At 36.4% G+C, this 19945-nt stretch overlaps 1 protein-coding gene across 3 annotated transcripts in view; it reads right to left on the bottom strand.

The window, feature by feature from the left end:
- EMCN (endomucin) overlaps positions 1-19945 on the bottom strand; it is a 119891-nt gene that overhangs the window by 45246 nt on the left and 54700 nt on the right. For all 3 annotated transcript variants that reach the window (XM_072810617.1, XM_072810618.1, XM_072810616.1), the window contains exons 5-7: positions 12225-12263; positions 988-1080; positions 507-560 (exon numbers count right to left, since the gene is read on the bottom strand). In XM_072810617.1, coding sequence (XP_072666718.1) covers positions 507-560; positions 988-1080; positions 12225-12263 — 186 coding nt within the window. The remainder of the gene's footprint in view (positions 1-506; positions 561-987; positions 1081-12224; positions 12264-19945) is intronic.

Raw genomic sequence — 19945 nt, forward strand, 5'->3', positions numbered from 1 at the left:
CAATTCATTTCTTTTTTTTTTTAATATTTTATTTATTTATTCATGAGAGACACAGAGAGAGAGAAAGAGAGAGGCAGAGGGAGAAGCAGGTTCCATACAGGGAGACCAATGTGGGACTTGATCCCAGGTCTCCAGGATCAGGCCCTGGGCCAAAGGCAGGCGCTAAACTGCTGAGCCACCAGGGCTGCCTGAACAATTCATTTCTTTGAAGCCCTCTGCCTGTGCACTTTGGCTTATCTAAGACTAGTCTTATCAATTCATCTTGACCCTTGGTAGTAATTGCTTAGCACTAAGGTAATAAAAAAATTCCAAAGCTGTGCTCATTAAAATCAGATTCAATAGTAGGAAATCCTCAAAACAGGCAGCAGTTAGGTAATATTATAATGAAACTGCAGATTCAGTAAAGTTGATAAAAGGCTGTCTATAATCGAATCCTCTCCTTTATCAGCCATATTCAAACATTTTACATATTTGGTGTCACAAATGAAGATATGTCTGTTACTCACTGGAATAAGAGGGGCTGGCTGAAGAAGAGCTTGCATTTTTTGCATCCTCAGTACCTATTATTTTAAGAAAGAAAAAAAATAGTCACCTTTGGTTAATGTATGACAATTCTCAAAATCTTATTCCTTCCCTTCCCCCCCATTTAAGTAAGCCTCTGTAATCTCTAGGTATGATGTGTCAAGTAGAAAAAAATCTCTCTCATTCTGAAGTCTGTTTTGTAAATTAAGATTGGCAAGGAGTTAATGTACAATTTGATGAGTTTGGGCAAATGCATATACCTTTGAAACTATCACCACAATCAAGGTAATAGACATATCTGTCATTTTCAAAGTTTCCTTGTGTCTCTGCTTTACCGCAGATATGCAATTTTGTTTTGTATTTCAGTTACATCTTGATAAAGCTGTTAAAAAAGATTTGTAGGATTTTCTTGGTGAGAAGGGATCAAGTAAAGAAAATTCCCACTCATGCATACAGAAATCATACCTTGAAACTGGGAGATGTTTCCTGGAATTGTTACTGAGATTGAGAGTAATGTACTGGTATGAGAAGGCGATGCATCTGGTTGTAGAGTGCTAGCTGTAGGAAAATCACAAATCCAGTCAGATGAGGGTATTGATTCTTCTTACTGAATTTCTTTGCAGAAATTACATTTTAACAGCTTGCATTTCTTAGGACCTGTGAAAACTGTTTATTGTTGAATAATAGGATGCATACAATCATATACTAAATCATAAGTTCAACTATATTTCCTGTAAAGATGATTAAATTTAGAATCACAAAACCTGGGTATCAGTATCATATCTTTAAGAACTGGCTAGAAAGCTTGAGTAAGTTTCTTATCCTTCACTGTAGCCTATATCATCTGCTGCATGAAATTCTTATGGGATGCAAATCTATTCAAAAGCAGTACTTTCATTTCAGATATTACAATTTTGGGGAATAGAGAAATTTTTTCCAACACACATACTTAGAACAGGCATAAATGCACATTTTCTTCCACAGAAAATGTTAATTTTAAGTTAATCATCATTATTAATTTGTTTGCTTAAGTTAAGCAAACAAATTTGTTTGCAAACAGTTAAGACTGCCATCTTCAGTCAGAAGGACTGAAACAAAAATTTAAATAAAAATATATTACTCAAAATCCACTCTCAATAAGTTGCAAGGAAATACCAATATTTAAATGTCTTAGAAGCTTATAGTATTTATTCTTATGAACTTGGGATAAAGCACAGTTTGTATTTAGAATGATTTAGAAAAAGAATTATTTTTCAAACAATGTTGTTTAAAGTAATTTCCTTTGATCACACCTGTTTGCCTTGTCTCACTGCTAAAGTTTAAGTTCCTGCAGTGTGAAGGCCGTAACTCCCATCATACTCCACATGGAGCTCTAACTGCAGTGGGTATACAGTGAAATGGAGCTGGCTGCTTGGCTGAACCAAGAGGCATCGCTTATAATTATGGCCTCCTTAGGAGTATTGAGGACGTGTATAATTGCATCAAAGAAATTGATATTGCCTATGACTGCCTTGGATCTTTCCCTCTTAGCCACCCACAGCCCAGCACACACTGCATGCTCATGCATTTTTGACATCTGTGGGGGAAGAATAATGTTTAGAGTCTGTACCGTTCTTGCCATGCAAGAAATCTGTGGGAGGAAGCTAGATATATGCCCATAAGAACAAAGGAAAATGTCAGGCTAGTGCACTAAACAGCAGAAAAAGAAATATTAAATGAAAGTGTGGGAACTAGCTGAAACCTTGGGTACTTTTAGCTGCTTTTTCTTGTGTCAAGTGTTTTAGTGAGAACGTTGCTCTTTTGATTGTGTTGGTAGAGAACAAGATGGCTGATTAAATTACCAGTGACATTAATCCACCTGGGATATCCCGAGGGTTAATTTTCAAGACTCCATATCCTATCTTATTACCTTCTCATAGACAAGCTAAGTGGCTACAACTCTGAATATAACTTATGTGGTTTAGATAAAACTCCAAACTTTCCTACTTAAAACATGTTGATTGTACAGTGCCAACTGTTAGTGCTAATGATCCATAGGGTTGGCAATGGAGTTAATGGTTCTTGAAAGAATTTATTCACTCCTTGGACAAACATTTTAAAATTTTTGTTTTCTTTTCACTGCAACTTCAATTAATAAATAATTTCTGGGGGCATCTGGGAGGCCCAGTCGGTTGAGCATCCAACTCTTGATTTTTGCTCAGGTCGTGATCTCATGGGTCATGGGATCCAGCCCCACGACTCATGAGTTGGGCTCAGTGCTCAGCAGTGCTTCAGATTCTCTTTCCCTCTCCCTCTACCCCTTCTCCCACTCATGCTCTCTCTCCCTCTCTCTCTCAGATAAGTCTTTAAACAATCATTTCTGAATCCAGTATATTTACACACACACACACACACACACACACGTTACCTCTATCACATGTAATCCCTTCTAGTATTTTGTTTTCTTTTATTTAATTTTTCCAGTAGTGGTCATGAATTTCTTTTGGAAATTAACTCACAGTTTGAGAAATCCTGTCTACTATCATGCTCATATTGATGAAATTATTATTCTTGGCTTAATTCATAAGTTACAACCCTAATGGAATTCTTTCTGTGACTAAGACAGAAGGATCCATGATGTGTTCAGAGCTCATGATCTCTATGGATTTTGTTGAGATTCTATTATGCTACATTACTACTGAAACAGCATCGGCAGAGGAGATACAGGAGAAGTATAGTGGAGTAGTTAAAAGCATGATTCTGAAGTCAGAGTTCATGGCTTCAAGTCTGAATATAGAACTTGTTTCCTGTAGAATGCCAGGCAAGTCACTTAACCTCTTTCTGCTTGAGCTCCCACATATACAAATGGTGATTTTAATAGTTCTATATCATAGTGTTGTAAAGTTAAATAAGTATGCATAAATTTAAATGGTTTAGAAAAGTACTTGATACTAATATATTTGTATTATTTTATAATAATATTTTTTTATTATATGATTTTATATTATTTTTAAATATATTGTGATTAGGCCTCTAAAGAGTTGTACTTTTCAACCAAAGTCAACGTGTCCCTTTTTCTCAAAAATTCTTAATATATACAATAGACTATTCAGACACCTTCATGTTTTTGGACACTTATTTTCTCTAACCAGGAACTGGAATAATTGGTGTATATAGCACTCTTAGATGACCCAGATTTACTGTGGGACCCTGACTTTTGGTGATTATAATGATTATTTAATTGCAGATATGTTGTGTCATAATTTAAACCCAGTTTACAAGCTTCAGCCCAAAACTTGGAGCAGAATGTTTGAGGTAGAGACCCTTAGAACCAAATTCTTTGTGATAATGTGTATCCAAATTTACCCCACTGCATCTGACAAGTTACTATAAACCAATTACTTGATAAATCATTGGGCTATAGAAAGACAGAAGACCTATTGATGTCCAGGGCCACTTTAGTGGCCATAAGAATGAGCCTCAGAAAACTCCAACTATGGGCAGTGTAACTGACCAAGCTTCCCCACTTGCTTTCTGAAATTCATCACTGTGATCTTACTGATGCCATGCCTCCCCCAGGCTGCTCTCAGCCAATGACTGAGCTTAGCAAAGATATGAAAGCAGTCCTGTTCCTGGGAGCCAGAAACTCCTCCGAAGAGAAACTCAGGTTGGAGGAGTCTATGTTGCTCTCTTAGAGGAGAGTATATAAGATACATAGATATTAATGGGAGGAAAGTGTGAATGGCAGTAGAGGATAAGACATTCTATACGAGAAGGACATATTCTATTTTTATTTCTTGTATGTTGTCTACATTCTTTTCTAATATGTGGATACTTAAAGAACTACCCAAGGGGCTAAACTCAATTGAATTGAATGTTCATTTCCCATTTTTATCAATAATTGGGACTCTTGTTTAATTGCAATTTGATGGATTCATGTCTCATTTTTAAAAATAACTTTCTAGCCTTTGACACAATAAATCATTCACTGCTTCTTAACAGCTTTTCTTCATGTGGCTTCCAGTAGGAACACAGTTTATGGTTTATTCTCTGGTCTCTGGCTGGTTCCTCCTTCTTTCTCTGAGTTGCAGACCCTCCTGGAGGGTCCTGAGGCTTAATACTTGGTCCTTATCTCCAACTACAGTAATTTCTTTGATGATCTCATTCTGTTTCAAGGCTTTAATCAATCCAATGATCCCCGAACTTGTATTTCCAGCCCAGACCTCATTCTTAAACTCCAGATCCATAAAGCCACATGCTTACACAGCAAATAACAAACACCTTAAATTCAACATGTCCAAACTTGAACTTCTGCTTTATCTGCAGCCTTCCCATCTGGCAATCAGTCCTTCCAACCCTTCAAGCCAAAGACCTCATGGTTATTTTTGCCCCCATCTTTCCATCCTATCCCACATGCAGGATCACTAGGAATATCTATTGGTATCACTTCTGAAATATAAACAGAATTTGGGGACTTCATGCGACCCACCCTGTGACTACCCTGGTCGAAGCTAACATCATCTCTATCCTGGAAAATTTCCAAAGTATCTTTGCTTCATCTGACAGTCTTCTCCTTAGCTCTCAGATTTATATTCATAAAATATGAGTCATATCATGTCACTACTTTCTCAAGATGCCCAACATTCCCCATTCCACTTATAAAAAAGCCAAAGTCCTTGTGATAACTCTCCAAACCCTAGGCAATCTGCCTGGCAAATTTCCTGCCCCACTTCCTCAGCGCAGGCAATGCAACACACAGGGCCTCTCCTCATGTTCTAGCTCTGCCTGGGTGCTCTTCCTCCACGTGTTGGTTTGCTCACTTCCTTGTATTTATTAAAATCCTTTTAGGAAAGCTTACCTTGACCACCTTTTTCAGTCCTGCAAACTGGTCCCCACCTTTCTTCACCTCTCTGGCACTTGTGATCCCTCTTTCCTACACCGCTGTGCATTCTATCTTTCTCATCTAAGACCTTTGAGGGAAAGGATAATATTTTGCTCATTGATGTTTCCCAAATGTTAGGACAGTGTCCAGTGTCCGGAAGTAGAGTCCATAAGTGTTTGCTTTATAGATAAAGAAACTTTTTGGCAGAAGTCACTAATGTTAAAGATGACATGAATTAATGAGCATACCTTTTGTGTCTTCATATTTGGACGGGAATATGCTTAAGATCATTGTACTATTAATATTTTCATTCATTCTACTATAAGAAAAAAAATAGATACCTACACCAGTCCAACAGGAGACATTGAAAGAAATAGAGGAAAAGAGGTAGTTATTGCATTTAAGGAACATACATTCTAGTAGGAGGTGGGTAGCATAGCCCAAAGCAGACAGATGTGAAACAAGAAATAAAGAATAAGGCAAAACAATATGTCAGGGATTAAAATAAGAGAGACTCTGTTATTGCTTATTGAATTTTACTTATGAACTAACTCTTAACAAAAAGGATCTGTGGGCTTAAGCAATGATTTATACCACAAGTTGAATACAATAGAAATAGGAAATTAGAACCAATGCAAATGGATGAAACAAACAGGCTCCTTCTAAGAGTTAATGCCAAACATTAATACAGTTTCTGATATTCTTGTAAGAATTGATTCTGAACATCTTGACACTCAGGGAAAGAAAGGCAGTCTACTCTAGGCTTTATTATCAGAGAAAAATGGCTTATTCTATAAGTAATTGGCATATAAGGGTTCAGACAACAAATGCTACAAGTATAGTTGGTGCCATTCTGTGTTTTGGTCGGGGTTGGGGGGATATGCTGATATGATCCCTGATGTCTCTTCTAGCTTTAAGACTCTGGATTCTTGTCAAGGTTCCTTTCAATCAAGATTTTGTCATAGCTAGAATGTATTTTCACCTATGACGGCATGCCCTGTCTACTTAATGGGCAAAATATCGAAAGGAAAGTTATCTGTTCTCATCAGAACTTACCTTTCTGACCTTGCTATACTTTTTTAAAAATATCTTATTTACTTATTTGAGAGAGAGTGTGCATGTGCACAAGATGGGGTAGGGACAGGGAGAGAGAGAGAAGCAGACTCCCTGCTGAGCCCCAACGTGAGGCTCTATCCCAGGACCCCAAGATCATGACATGAGCTGAAGCTAAACATTTAACCAGCTAAACCACCCAGGGGCCCTGACTTTGGTGTACTTTTAAAACAATGCAAAAAAAAAAAAAAAAAAAAGAGTTTTATCTCAAATTTCTTCCCTTTGCTTTGAGTTATCAATGTGACTAACCTTGGGTAACAGAATCTGCTAACCCAGTGATAACTGTGAATGCAGATTTATTTACTTTATGTAACTTTGTAGAATTACATATTGAAGAAAGATGTATTTTTTTGTGATTTGAATATGAATAGTTATTAATTTTCAGAAAGCTGGAAATTATACAATATACATATTGTATACAATATACAAAGAATGAATGAGGCACTGTGTTAATCATCTTATTCTGAAACATTTTTAATATTGTGTTTTAAACATGAGAGATATTGTGACTTGGAGACACAAGGTAATACATCTGACAGTAAGTAGAACTAAGATGTAAACCTAGTAAGACTCAGAAGTCTTTCTCTTCCCTTTTCAGTATATCATGAAATCAACAAATTTTAAGTGAGTTAAGTTCATCTTACTTGTTGGTGGTACCATTATCAATGAAATCAATGAAATATTTTCTCAGCATTCTAAAGGTTTAGAATGTTCTTACCCTTCTCCTAACACAGATACATTATCTTACCTTAAATTCACAATCTGGATAATATGACCTGAACACACTGGAAAGTTTTACAGTATGTAAATGTGTCAGCATTATGCTTTCTGAGAATATGAGGGTAAGCATTTCAAAATATGGGCATGAAAACATTAAATAGGATTTTTATTTTCAAACCCTTTTGGAATTCTATGTGTTGGGCACTATTCTAAATGTTTTACAAATATTAACTCATTCAATTATTTCATTGTAAATATTTGCATTTTACAAAGTGGAAACTGAAGCCCAGCGAGATTAAATAATTTGCCCAAGGTCACACAGCAAGTAGGTAGCAGAATCAGGATTTGAATGCAGGCTCTAGAGTCTGTGCTGTCAAACATGACTTTATGTTGCCTGCTGCTGCATGTCAGCAGGAATGAGTTACAACTTCATGCCTCTTATTCTTTTTTTTTTTATTTTTTTTTTTAATTTTTTTATTTATTTATGATAGTCACACAGAGAGAGAGAGAGAGAGGCAGAGACACAGGCAGAGAGAGAAGCAGGCTCCATGCACCGAGAGCCCGATGTGGGATTCGATCCCGGGTCTCCAGGATCGCGCCCTGGGCCAAAGGCAGGCACCAAACCGCTGCGCCACCCAGGGATCCCCATGCCTCTTATTCTTGTCACATAAAACATAGCCTCTTTCAATTTAGACCCCAATCCAGACAAACTTCTTTCCATCAAGGCAAACCATAAACACCTTCCTTCAAGAGGCCAAACCAGACCATGCAGATACATACAAGGAGACAGAGAGAATTATTCCTAATATATCAAATAAAGCACACCGTAGAGTTTATAAGGTACATACCATTAGTATTAACATTGAAGTTTATTGGTTCTTAAAGTGGATGCTGGGTAGCTAATCAGTTGAGACTGTAAGTTCTTATGACCTTCCATGTAGACTACAGAGGCACAAGCCTCTCCTGGAGACTCAGCCCATTTCTTGAACTAGAGGAGAAATCACTTAGCTATACCCAATAAATCATAAGTTTATGGCAGACCCTACCACATCAATATTGACATCTTCCATTAGTGACTCCTTTTATTCTCAACTAATCTTTTAAACATTACAAAATTTCCAAGTTAAAAAGAAACAATAAACCTCTAGATATTGCTTTGCTACAGGTGTATTTCTAGCTTGAATGGATTCCAACTGAACCATTGTGTCAAGATTCTGTCATTCAAAGTTAAAATACTCAGATAAGTAACCTTCTGTATAAAAGGACTGATGCTTCACATCATATGAATTCCTAGAGGTCAGCAACCAACTCTCAGCCATTACATAGAATGTTGAGCACAATGAAAATGCCAGGATGGAGCATTCTCCTTTCCAAAGGTCAGTGGTCAGGTTTGGTAAGACCTGTAATGTCTGTTCTGGCTTCAAATTTCCCATAAAAATTAATGTCTATAATGCAATTGAGGTTGTGAAACACAGTTAAAGTAAAGAAGATGGTTACAATGAAATCGTTCACAAGTTGTGCTGATCACTTGTGATTGGAATGTTGTTGCAATGATTAATTTTATATGTCAACTTGACTTGGCCATAGGATTCCCAGATATTTGGCCAAGCATTAGTCTGGATGTGTCTGTGAGTGTATTTTTTGGATGATATTAACATGTGAATCAGTAGACTGAATAAAGTAAAGCAGATTGCCCTCCGATGTGGATGGCTCTCATCCAATCAGTTGAAGACCTGAATGGAATAAACAGGCTGACTCTCCTTCAGTAAGAAGTAAGGAGTAAAGAATAAACTCTTCCTGCCTGGTTGCCTTGAACTGCGACATTGATCTTTCCTTGCATTTGGACTCAAATTGAAATATTGGCTCTTTCTGGGTCCCCAGCCTTCTGGCTTTCAGTCTGGAACTTACACCATTGGCTTTTTTGGTTCTCAGGCCTTGGACTGGAACTACACAATACACTCTCCTGGGTCTCCAGGCTTCCAGCCTGCTGGCTGCAGATCTTGGGACTTCTCAGCTTTCAAAATACATGAGCCAATTCCTTATAATAAATCTTATGCATAGATATATATATAGTTTCTCTGGAGAACTCTGAGTAATATAGTTGTATTTTCCAGAAAATTGAGGGCAAATGGTTTATTTCTTTCCCAATACACTGAGGCACATTGGTCCATTTTTCTTCAAATCTAAAGTCTTGTATCAAAGAAATCAAGAGTCTCATTTTCAAGGACACATTATTAGCTCTGCTTGTCTGTGGAAAAATGATAAGGCTGAAGAAAAGTGAATTCCATCATTGCTTAAAATTGTTGTGAAGGCCATATGATTCCTGCGTTTATCTCTAGGGAATAAATAGCCTTGCATCACTTTTTCTTTGCATTTCCTCATTAGCTCTGAACTCAGAGCTAGAAAAATGAGTAGGCTGGAAGCTAGAGAGTCATTTCTTTTGTGAGTCTTTTCCTCCTCTTCCTTAAACTGCTTTCCTAAATCCGATACATAACACAAGCACTGCTAAAGGCGGGGGTGTGGGGGTGTGGGGGGGGTGGGGGGGGTGGGGATCTGCCCTCCTGCAATCTTAACCTAAGGTTAAGAAGTTTGAAATTAGTCTATGACACATCATTGTAGACCTATATGGCTACTAGAGTTATTACAGTTTTGTGTGTGGTTTTTATTTTTATTTTTATTTTATTATTATTATTTTTTTTTTTGGTTTTTACCATGCTAACTAGTCTTCCTTGGTAACCCTTAATGGCCGGCTCCATGTATCACTCATAACTCTTAGGTAGTGTCACATGTAATGGAACAAAAGGACTATTTATTAAATGCCTGGGCTAGTGGTGGTTGGTTGAATATATGGTTCTGTGTATTTAGACTAAGTTTAGACTAAATTTGTGGTCTTGCTATATATGCTACAGTGGATGGTTGAAGTTTGTCTTTCCCACATACTTCAGACATTGGGCATAAATTCTTCATGCCTTGCATTGTTAAATACAACTATCCACTCATACTACCTATCCTCAATTGAATGGAATATATGGACATATCTTCAGACCTTGATCAATCATTTCCCTATTTCTATGATTAGCTTTCTTTTTTATATACTGTTAGACATCATATCTATGTATAATTTCTTATAATTGATACTTTATTTATAGTTGCTTTTACTTATTTTGAATTCCCCCCCAAATTTTTATGTAAAACAATCATCAATTTCTATACCCTTAATAATATTTTTTGGAGTCAGTGGTAAAAACATAATTTTTCCAAGAAAATGAAAGAAATTGCCAAATGTGAGAACTATATATGATGTAATCAAAGGCTAAATGCATATTAGCTCATATTTATGAAAAGGAAGCAGTGCTAATAATACTTCTGTGGGCTAGGATTTTACCTCAACTTCTACTTAAAAAAGAAATGCTAATTATTTCTTTCTTTCTATAATATGCCTATTCTTGGTCCTATGTGTGTCTTTCACAGATTTGATATTTGACCATCTTTGATAATAAACAAATTACTGGACAAATGATTACAGTTGTCAACAGATGTATAATGGCTACTTTGTCATTACGCTTTTTTTTTTTTTGAGTGAGTCTGGATTTAGTGTTTACCCAGAACATGTATCACAGAAGTTAAAGACTGACTTTTCTCATAGTTTATAAAATCAGTTTCACTTCTTTTTAATCCACTGTTCAAATCAATGATGTGTTTATTATCTGTCTTAGAGGAATTAATTTCTATAACTCAAAATTTAAATAATGTAAATGGACTTTTTATTATAGTTAAAAATCAACTATAGTTAGACCTGGCATTTTGTAATTTATCTCTTAAAGAATGCTTCAATCCCCCCTTAAAGGAGCTATTGATTTTGGCAGCTTCTCAATTTTCTTCCATCTGTGACTTCCCCTGGATAACCAGTCCATGAAGCATAAAGTAAGGACTTCTCCAGAACAGTGCAAACCATCATTCAATGCAAAGCTGCCTTATTTGCTTGGATGCACTGTTTTTGTTTTGTTTTGGTTTGGTTTGGTTTGTTTTTCCCAGTGCTTTTTCTAGTGTATTTCTAGACTATGTAAATGAAAAGAATAAAAAAATATAGTGATGAGGTGAAATAAAGAGAATTGATATAAAAATAACTTCTTTATTCATGAGATATATTGCATAGAAGGTTACTAATTAAAAGTCAACAGCATAATCATTTCAATTTTGAGTTTCTCGAACACATGATGCAGAAGGTAGACTATGATGATTAGTCTATTGCTATGAAAATGAAGTTGGTCATAATTTTCATGGCTTTATTTTTCTGACTTTTTTAAGTTACAAGATTTTCTAAGTTTATTTCATATATTTCTCATTTTTATGTATACCAGAACTGACCAAGATTGAGAACCTAAGAGATTTGTCATTTATAAAAGTACGAGGTAGGATGTAGAAAGATAAAAGTCTCCCAAGTAGTTACGATTTCAAAACAACAGAAAAAACTCAATGGTACCATTTTCCCCAGCCCAATGATCTTTTTCAATTTCTATTGTGACATTACCCTCAATTTATTCAGTTTAAAACCTAGGATAACAAAACATGAGTACTTTTTGGCGTGATAATATTTTAGGCTATTAACTGTAGCTTATAACATCGACTTTCAGGCTGCCAGGATCAGGCTATGAGGGGAAGCACAGAGAAGAGAGTCACAGACATACTATACTTCTGTGAGAGGACAGATCAGTCCCCAAAACAGACCAGGAACAGCAGGTTTGGGGCAGAAGACATGTCCACAGGCTTCATGCATTTACCAGGGCTGGTTCCACTCAATCTTGCCACAGAGCATTCCGGCACATCCACTGTTATGGTCTGCTTTTTTTTTTTTTTAATTCAGATTCTCCTAAATATTTTAGTTGCCATGTCATATTTTTATTTTCCTTTGTACTATTTCTCCCTGCCCTCACACTGACTGATCTCCTTTATCTCAGTTTGGGGATTTTATTCATGAATATTCTCAGAGAGAAAAAAATTAACTTACCTGGTGTTTCTTTTGACTTGATCAAACTCTGATTCTCAGCTTTAGAGGAAAGAAAGGAAAAGAAAATCACTAAAGGTAGATATTGGATATCAGATCTACTATGACAATTGTTATGGGTAGTAAATGGATATAGATCCTACTTCATTTCTAATTCAGTTTTCTTCAAATCATAAAATCACACAGGCTTCATGATTAGAAAAACTTAAGAGCATGATTAGAAAAACTTAAGAGCAAACTCAGCCTATTTTTTCTTAAAGGGCCAAACAATAAAGTTTTAGGCTTGGTGGGTCATAAGTCTCTTGGAGCAACTATTCAACTTTGCTATTGCAGTGTGAATATAGCACACATAATACCTAAAGAGTAGGTATGGCTGTATTCCAAAGAAGTTCTAGTTAGAAAAATAGGTGGGAGGCTGGATTGGGCCTGTGGGCCATAGTTTGCTGAATCCTGTTTTAGAGCATCTGGTCCAACTTCACATCCTTAATAAACCAGGATGATGCAGACAACTACAGTTCCTTTGGAAGGGGCTTGTTGAGTGGCACTGCCATGTGTCATAGTGCCACTAAGGTATGACACCTCTCCTGACCTAAGAAAGTTTCAGGAAAGTTCAGACAGATACCTCTCAAACCTAGGGATTTCCTTTAAAGTAAATATGATTCAGATGAGCTTTCTACAGTAAAATTACTTGAGAAAATTATAATCAAAGATCACTTCAACAACTGAGTATATGCACCATGAGTAAAATCTATCGTGTGAAAAATATAGAAAATGATTTTAAAACAAAGAGAAGCCCACTAATGATAGTTTAAAATATCCATTTTCCAGTGAAACTGGGTGGTTCAGTTCAGGTTAAGCCTCTGGCTCTTGATTTCTGCTCAGGTCGTGATCTCAGGGTAGTGAGATGGAGCCCCAGGTTGGGCTCTGTGCTGGATGTGGAGTCCGCTTAAGATTCCCTCTCTCTCTGCCCCTCTGCCCCTGTGCATGCTCATTTTCTCTCTCTGTCTCTCTCTCTCTCTCTCTCTCAAAAAAAAAAAAATCCATTTGCCTTCTTTGTGTGTTCACTTGACTGTCTATCAGCATCTCTAAGTTAAAGATGCTTAAAACAGAACTCCTGACTGATACCTGCCTCTTCTTGTGCTTTCTTGGTTCAGGGCATGGTACAATTGTCCCCCGGCTGCACAAACCAAAAAGTAGTGGCCTTTCTTGATTCTCCGTTTTTTCACCCCTATGGGCTCTAGGTTCAAAATATATTCCAAGTATACTCACTACTTAATTGGCTGCTGTTCATCTAGTATTCATCTCTCTCCCTTCAATACCACGTAGAAAAATCTATTTAAATTTAAACTTCACTGATCTAATGGTTCCCTATTCCTTTCACTGTGGCTGGTAAGTCTTTATAGGCTATGGCCCCTTGCCTTGCTCCCCATTTTGTTTCTAATCATTTCACTCTGGTAAATAACATCATGGGGTCATTCCTGCTTTGGGCTTCTCTGCTTGCTCTTCCCTATGCCTTGGTCCTCCCAGCCTATACTCTGGTTTCCTTCTATCTTTCATGACTCTGCTCAGATGTCTCTTCAACAACCTCACCTACAGTGGTTTCCTTCTTTCTCTTCAAACCAGTCTACCACTTGGCTTCATTTGCTCAACAGTACTTTTATTACTATAGCAACATTTATTTATTTATTATTATTATTTTTAGTGTGTTTGTTGTCAGTGGAATGTAGTTCTGTGAGGACAGAGATTACTTGTTTTATTCAAAGCCACAATTCCAGTACCTACCACCAGGTCTCTAGTAAAAACATGGAATGAATGAGGATAGAAAATAAGAATAATAATAAATAAGACAAATTCTACTTTCCTGAATTCAATTTTCAAGGAAAAAGAAAGATTTTATTTAAAACTGCTAGTTGGATAATGATAGCTACTATTTTTAAAGGAAACTCTTTTGATCAGTTCTATATATTATTTGCTGATGTCTGCATGGAAGACATCATTCCATTCCCTCTCCACAGATCTACAAATATTAGCTGAGAAAAGTGAAACTACTTTCTCAAGATGGAGACAATGACTATAAATCAAGTCTGTCCATTCTAATGTCCATCCTCTTCTCCTAAAAAAGACAGCTTTTCAATCCAATAAACTACTCTGCAAGGAAAGCCTATGTAATTAATTTTTATTTTGATAACTAGTTAAAATACTTTTGAACATGAATAATGCTGGATATGGAAGATGCACTTAAAATATTTATCAGCTGCTAGAGAATTAGGATACAAAGAAAATCAAAACCCTTTGTTCCTCTTGCTATTAATATCAGGTCATAACCTTTCTTGCTGATAGACTTCATTAAGAGTGAAAAAATTTTAAACTTGTATCAGACAAAACCTTCTGACTATTCTTTGAGGTTTTTTTTTATCAACCTTTAGAAATGCATAATAATTTTAGAGGGACATGTTATTTAAAGAAAAATAACTATGCCTTAAGGTTTAGCTGAATCTTAAAAAAATAATAATATATACCAATTCAAAACCCTTATATTGAGTGTACTCAGAAATCCAGACTTTTATATGTTAATGCATATATTGTTATTCTGAGGACAAAATTCTGCTCAAATCTTAAATATTTAATCAAAACTGGTGTGCATATATATATGTATATATTTTTTTGGTCTGAAATCAGAAATATTATTTTGAAGACAATAAAATGTTTTCATTTGGCATTTCAAATTTTAACTCAGTTCGTCGATATAAAAGCTTAATAAAGATGAATGCTATGGAACATGGTTTAAGTGTGAATTAATGAAATGTGAAGATATTTGAGATTATTCCTGAGTTTTACTTATAACTTTCATAAAGCACATGTTTTGAGGAAAGTCTAAGCTCTGATCTATAATAAAGTGAATAAAATCAGACAGCAAATGAGTGTAGTGCATTCTGTTAAGCTATTCTCAAACTTAGATATTTAGTAAAGACCAAAACCTTAGGGTGGTTGGCAACTTAAAATCTGTGCATTGTGTTTGATTCTGGAAGTCTTATGAAATGCAAACGAACTTCTAAATTTCTAAAGTTTCATCCACATTAATCTAAAGCTAAACTTTACTCAATTAGTATTTATTTATTCTTTTTTTTTTAATTTATTTTTTATTGGTGTTCAATTTACTAACATACAGAATAACCCCCAGTGCCCGTCACCCATTCACTCCCACCCCCCGCCCTCCTCCCCTTCTACCACCCCTAGTTCGTTTCCCAGAATTAGCAGTCTTTTATAGCAGCAATGGCCACGATAGCCAAACTGTGGAAGGAGCCTCGGTGTCCAACGAAAGATGAATGGATAAAGAAGATGTGGTTTATGTATACAATGGAATATTACTCAGCTATTAGAAATGACAAATACCCACCATTTGCTTCAACGTGGATGGAACTGGAGGGTATTATGCTGAGTGAAGTAAGTCAGTCGGTGAAGGACAAACATTATATGTTCTCATTCATTTGGGGAATATAAATAATAGTGAAAGGGAATATAAGGGAAGAGAGAAGAAATATTTATTTATTCTTAAGATCTTATTTATGCATTCATGAGAGACGAAGAGAGAGAGAGACAGAAACATAGGCAGAGGGAGAAGCAGGTACCTTGTAGGGAGCCTGATGTAGAACTGATCCCAGGACCCTGGGATCACGACCTGAGCTGAAGGAACCACTGAGCCACCTAGGAATTCCTACTCAATTAGCTTTTAAAACAGAAAGCTTAAACAGCAATACAATAAATAACTTTGCTAAATATCAACTTACAAAGGATATTGCATTCCTATCTATATATGCATATATAACTGTATATGGTTATGTGTAGAACATATTATTAACAGGAAAAGAGAAAGAATATATACAGCCATTCCCATATATATATTCCATATATAATTATTTATTGATTTGCCTAAAAATAATTTACTATAACCAATTCAAGTTTTTCTTATCATTCACTTATATATATGGCATTGGCCAAGTCTGTTATAAAACAGTTGACCCCTGAACAACACAGATTTGAAATGTGTGGACCCTCTTATACACAAATTTTTTCTATACAGTATAGTATTTTAAATGTATTTTCTCATTCTTATGCTTTCCTTAATAACATTTTATTTTCTCTAGATTTCTTCATTATGAGGTTATAGTATATGACACACAAAACATGTTAATCAATGGTTTATGTTGCTTGTAAGGTCAACAGAAGGCTCTTAGTAATTAACTTTTGGGGAGGTCAAAAGTTCTACATGGACTTTCTACTGCTCAGGGAGTCAGCACCTTTCTACTGCTCATGGGAGTCAACACCTCTCATGTAGGTCAAGGGTCAATTTGTATTTCTGGTTTGGCTAAACCATGACTTATGTGCGACTAAGATTGTGTTATCCTGAGAATTCCTTTTGTATCCGCCCAAGATAAATGATACAAACAACTTAAATATCATTTAAGAAATGTTCTGGCTAAGTTCCCAAATAAGTGCCATGGTGCAACTCGCAAAAGAAATAATGAAGCTGAGTGACCTGATAAATTACTGTTTTCCAAAGGATGAAATGCATAGCATTGCATGAGAGGTTCCATATGGCAGTACTGGAAAGTGACATTAAATAAAATTGAAACATTCAATGAGAAAGTTATTTGCTACTTAGCCTTCTTCCAGTTTATTTGATTATTTCAATGAGGAGCCTTCAAAATTACAATTTAATGCAAATGTGTCATTAATATCTATTGTGCTTATCTTGATTTATTTTTTTTTAAACAAGAACGAACACGTCTCAAACTAAAAGCCTTTGGCAAGCAACAAAATCAAGCTATAATTTAATTATATTTTGTTTATATTGGTGACTTTACTGCTCCTGCTGACAGCTAGTGAAACAGTTTTTTCATTTATGATAGTTTTCTTTTCAAGTAAATTTAAGAAGAAAAAGTGCATCAATTTAAAGAAAGCATTAAATAAATAATAGTGCCAATGATTCACATATCTCATGACACTCGTTAAGTTGTGGGAAACATTGAGGTAAAGTCTTGTAGAGGCCCTTGATGGATTTGTAGAATCAGAAGAAACAGTTGAAAAAAAAAAAAAAAGAAGAAGAAGAAACAGTTGAAGGAAAGAAGAGGGGAAGAAGGAATAGAATCATGCAAACAAGGAGGGCAGGATGAGAAAAACCACAGTCAAGAATAAATCTGGCCTGGTGGGCGACAGTGAGAGAATCACCTTTCTTAGAATCACAGGCTTATGTTCGGGGAGCCAGCCAGTCAGCCAATTTGTGTTATAATTATTGAACACTTACTTGTCAAGCAGATGATACACCCAATTAAAAGCAAGTTGTTTTCTACTACCTTTAGATACTTTATGTAAAATAGTTGTAATGAGAACAAGTGTGGTAGAAAAATAGTGCTTTAATTTCATCCTTTCAATTTAACCCTAGCCAAGTCATTTAGTCTTTCTGAACCTGTTTCCTTGTTTGTGAAACTGATGTCATAAATATTAACTTTGCCTGCTTGTATAAGAATTGTTATTAAGGGACACCTGGGTGGCTCAGTGGTTGAGTATCTGCCTTCAGCTCAGGGTGTGATCCGGGATCGAGTCCTGCATCAGGTTCCCCACAGGGACCCTGCTTCTTCCTCTGCCTATATCTCTGCCTTTCTCTCTGTGTCCACCTCATGAATAAATAAATAAAATCTTAAAAAAGATTGTTATTAATAAAATGATAGCTAACATTTGTTGTGTTTACTTCCCAGACACTGCTTTAAGCTCTGTATATTTTATCTTTTACTCTTCACAAGAATCCCATAAGGTTGTAATCTTATGGCTATTTTACAGATGAGGAAACTGAGGCACAGAAAAGTTTAATAGCTTGCCAAAGGCCACAGTACAAATAAATGATTGTGCTACTATTTGAACCAAGCCATCTCGTTTCAGAATCACGCTTCAGAATCAATAAGCTAACTTCCTCTTGGCATGATTGAGATGCCTAATTTTTTTTAAAGATTTTATTTATTTATTCAGGAGAGACAGAGAGAAGACAGAGATAGGCAGAGGGAGAAGCAGGGTCCTTGTAGGGAGCTTGATGTGGGACTCGATCCCAGAATCCCAGGATCCCATCCAGAGCCGAAGGCAGACGCTCAACCACTGAGCCACCCAGGCATCCCAAGGTGCCTAATTTATATTCTATGAAGGGTTTATGCCTTAAAAAGCAGGGTTTAGGCATTGGCCATTCTCATGGTCAGTCCCTAGTATACGTAAAATGTCTGTTTGGTTATTGCACAATTATCTATGCTTTTTGTGTAAAAATAAATTCCATATTGATCTAGTATAAATTATACAAGAAGGATACCTATTTGACTAGTTACTAAAGATAAATGTTATTAACTCTTACTTAATAACTTACTGATGACTTATAGATATTATTCATTTCTACTTGACAAAAGCCAGATTTTCCCTTCAGATTTTAAGTCAGTAATATTGTATATGCTGAGGTAGCAAAAAATCTTTCTTGGCAAAACTCTTAGAGGTGTTTCTACCAACTCCTTGCTCAGTAATGCATTGGCATATTGCCCATCTCAATTTGCCTTCTACCTCTCATCTTATTCCACATTCTTTCCTCAGCCAAGTGAGAATTCACAAGAGAGAGAAAGCGATAGTTCACCCTTTCTGGCCAATCTCTTACAGTGTGCACCGTGCCTGCTTTGACATTTGGTTACAGATACCTGAATCACTAAATTGTCAGCAAGAAAAGCACTATTTTGCTTTCTCCTCTCCATTTTTCTCTTCCTTGTCTCTTCCCTCCTCAGAAACCAACGAGATGTGCCAGTGATGGGAATGAAAAAAAGAAGTGAGAGACGATGCCACACATTTTCAAGCCCTTAGCAGAAATGGGACTCAGGAAGAGGGGATGTTTTGTACTTGTACAACAGTTTTACATGCGATCCCTCTATAGTTTAGCTGTGTTGGAGAGCAGAGACTCCTGTGATTGACATTTCCTTTGAATCACCTCTCAGTGCTCAAAGAGGTAATCTTGGACATAGACAAGGACAAATGCATGGATGACAGAATCTGGGTGTGGCAAAGGTAGTTCAAGATCTGGTCTGGAGCAGGTTAAATGGTGAGCCCCTGTCCCTAAAAACATGTGCACCAGGAACCTGTGAATATGACCTTATTGGAACAGGTCCTTGCAATTGTAACTAAGCTAAAGATTTTGATAACTCCAGATACCCATATAAGAAGAGAACCCATGGAGAGAAGAGGAGAGACAAAGTCCAGGTGAAGATAGAGATTAAAGGGGGTGCATCAACAAGCCAAGGAATATGAGGGATTGTTGGCCATCCCCAGAAGCTAAGAGGCATGCCAGGCACACAGATGCCCTCCAAAAGACTTGCAGTGAATAAACTAATTTATTAATGAATTCAATGGGCCCTCATGTATTTAACTGTAAAGTCAGAGCACTAAATTAGTGACAATTTCTATCTTTAAAATTCTAAGATTCTAGGAACATGTCTTCTCTAAGGCAGAATGAAATAGTTAAATAGGAGAAATACACAGAAATTTAAGAGAACAGGAAATGAGGCATGCCTCAGTGGTCAGTCTGTTAGGCAGCTGGCTCTTGGTTTTGGCTCAGGTCATGATCTCAGGGTCCTGCAATTGATCCCGAGTGGGGCTCTACACTCAGCTCGTAGTCTACTTGACATTCTCTCATTCCTTCTCCTTCT

Source organism: Canis lupus, chromosome 33, assembly GCF_048164855.1.
Source record: "Canis lupus baileyi chromosome 33, mCanLup2.hap1, whole genome shotgun sequence".
Lineage (NCBI taxonomy): Eukaryota > Metazoa > Chordata > Mammalia > Carnivora > Canidae > Canis > Canis lupus.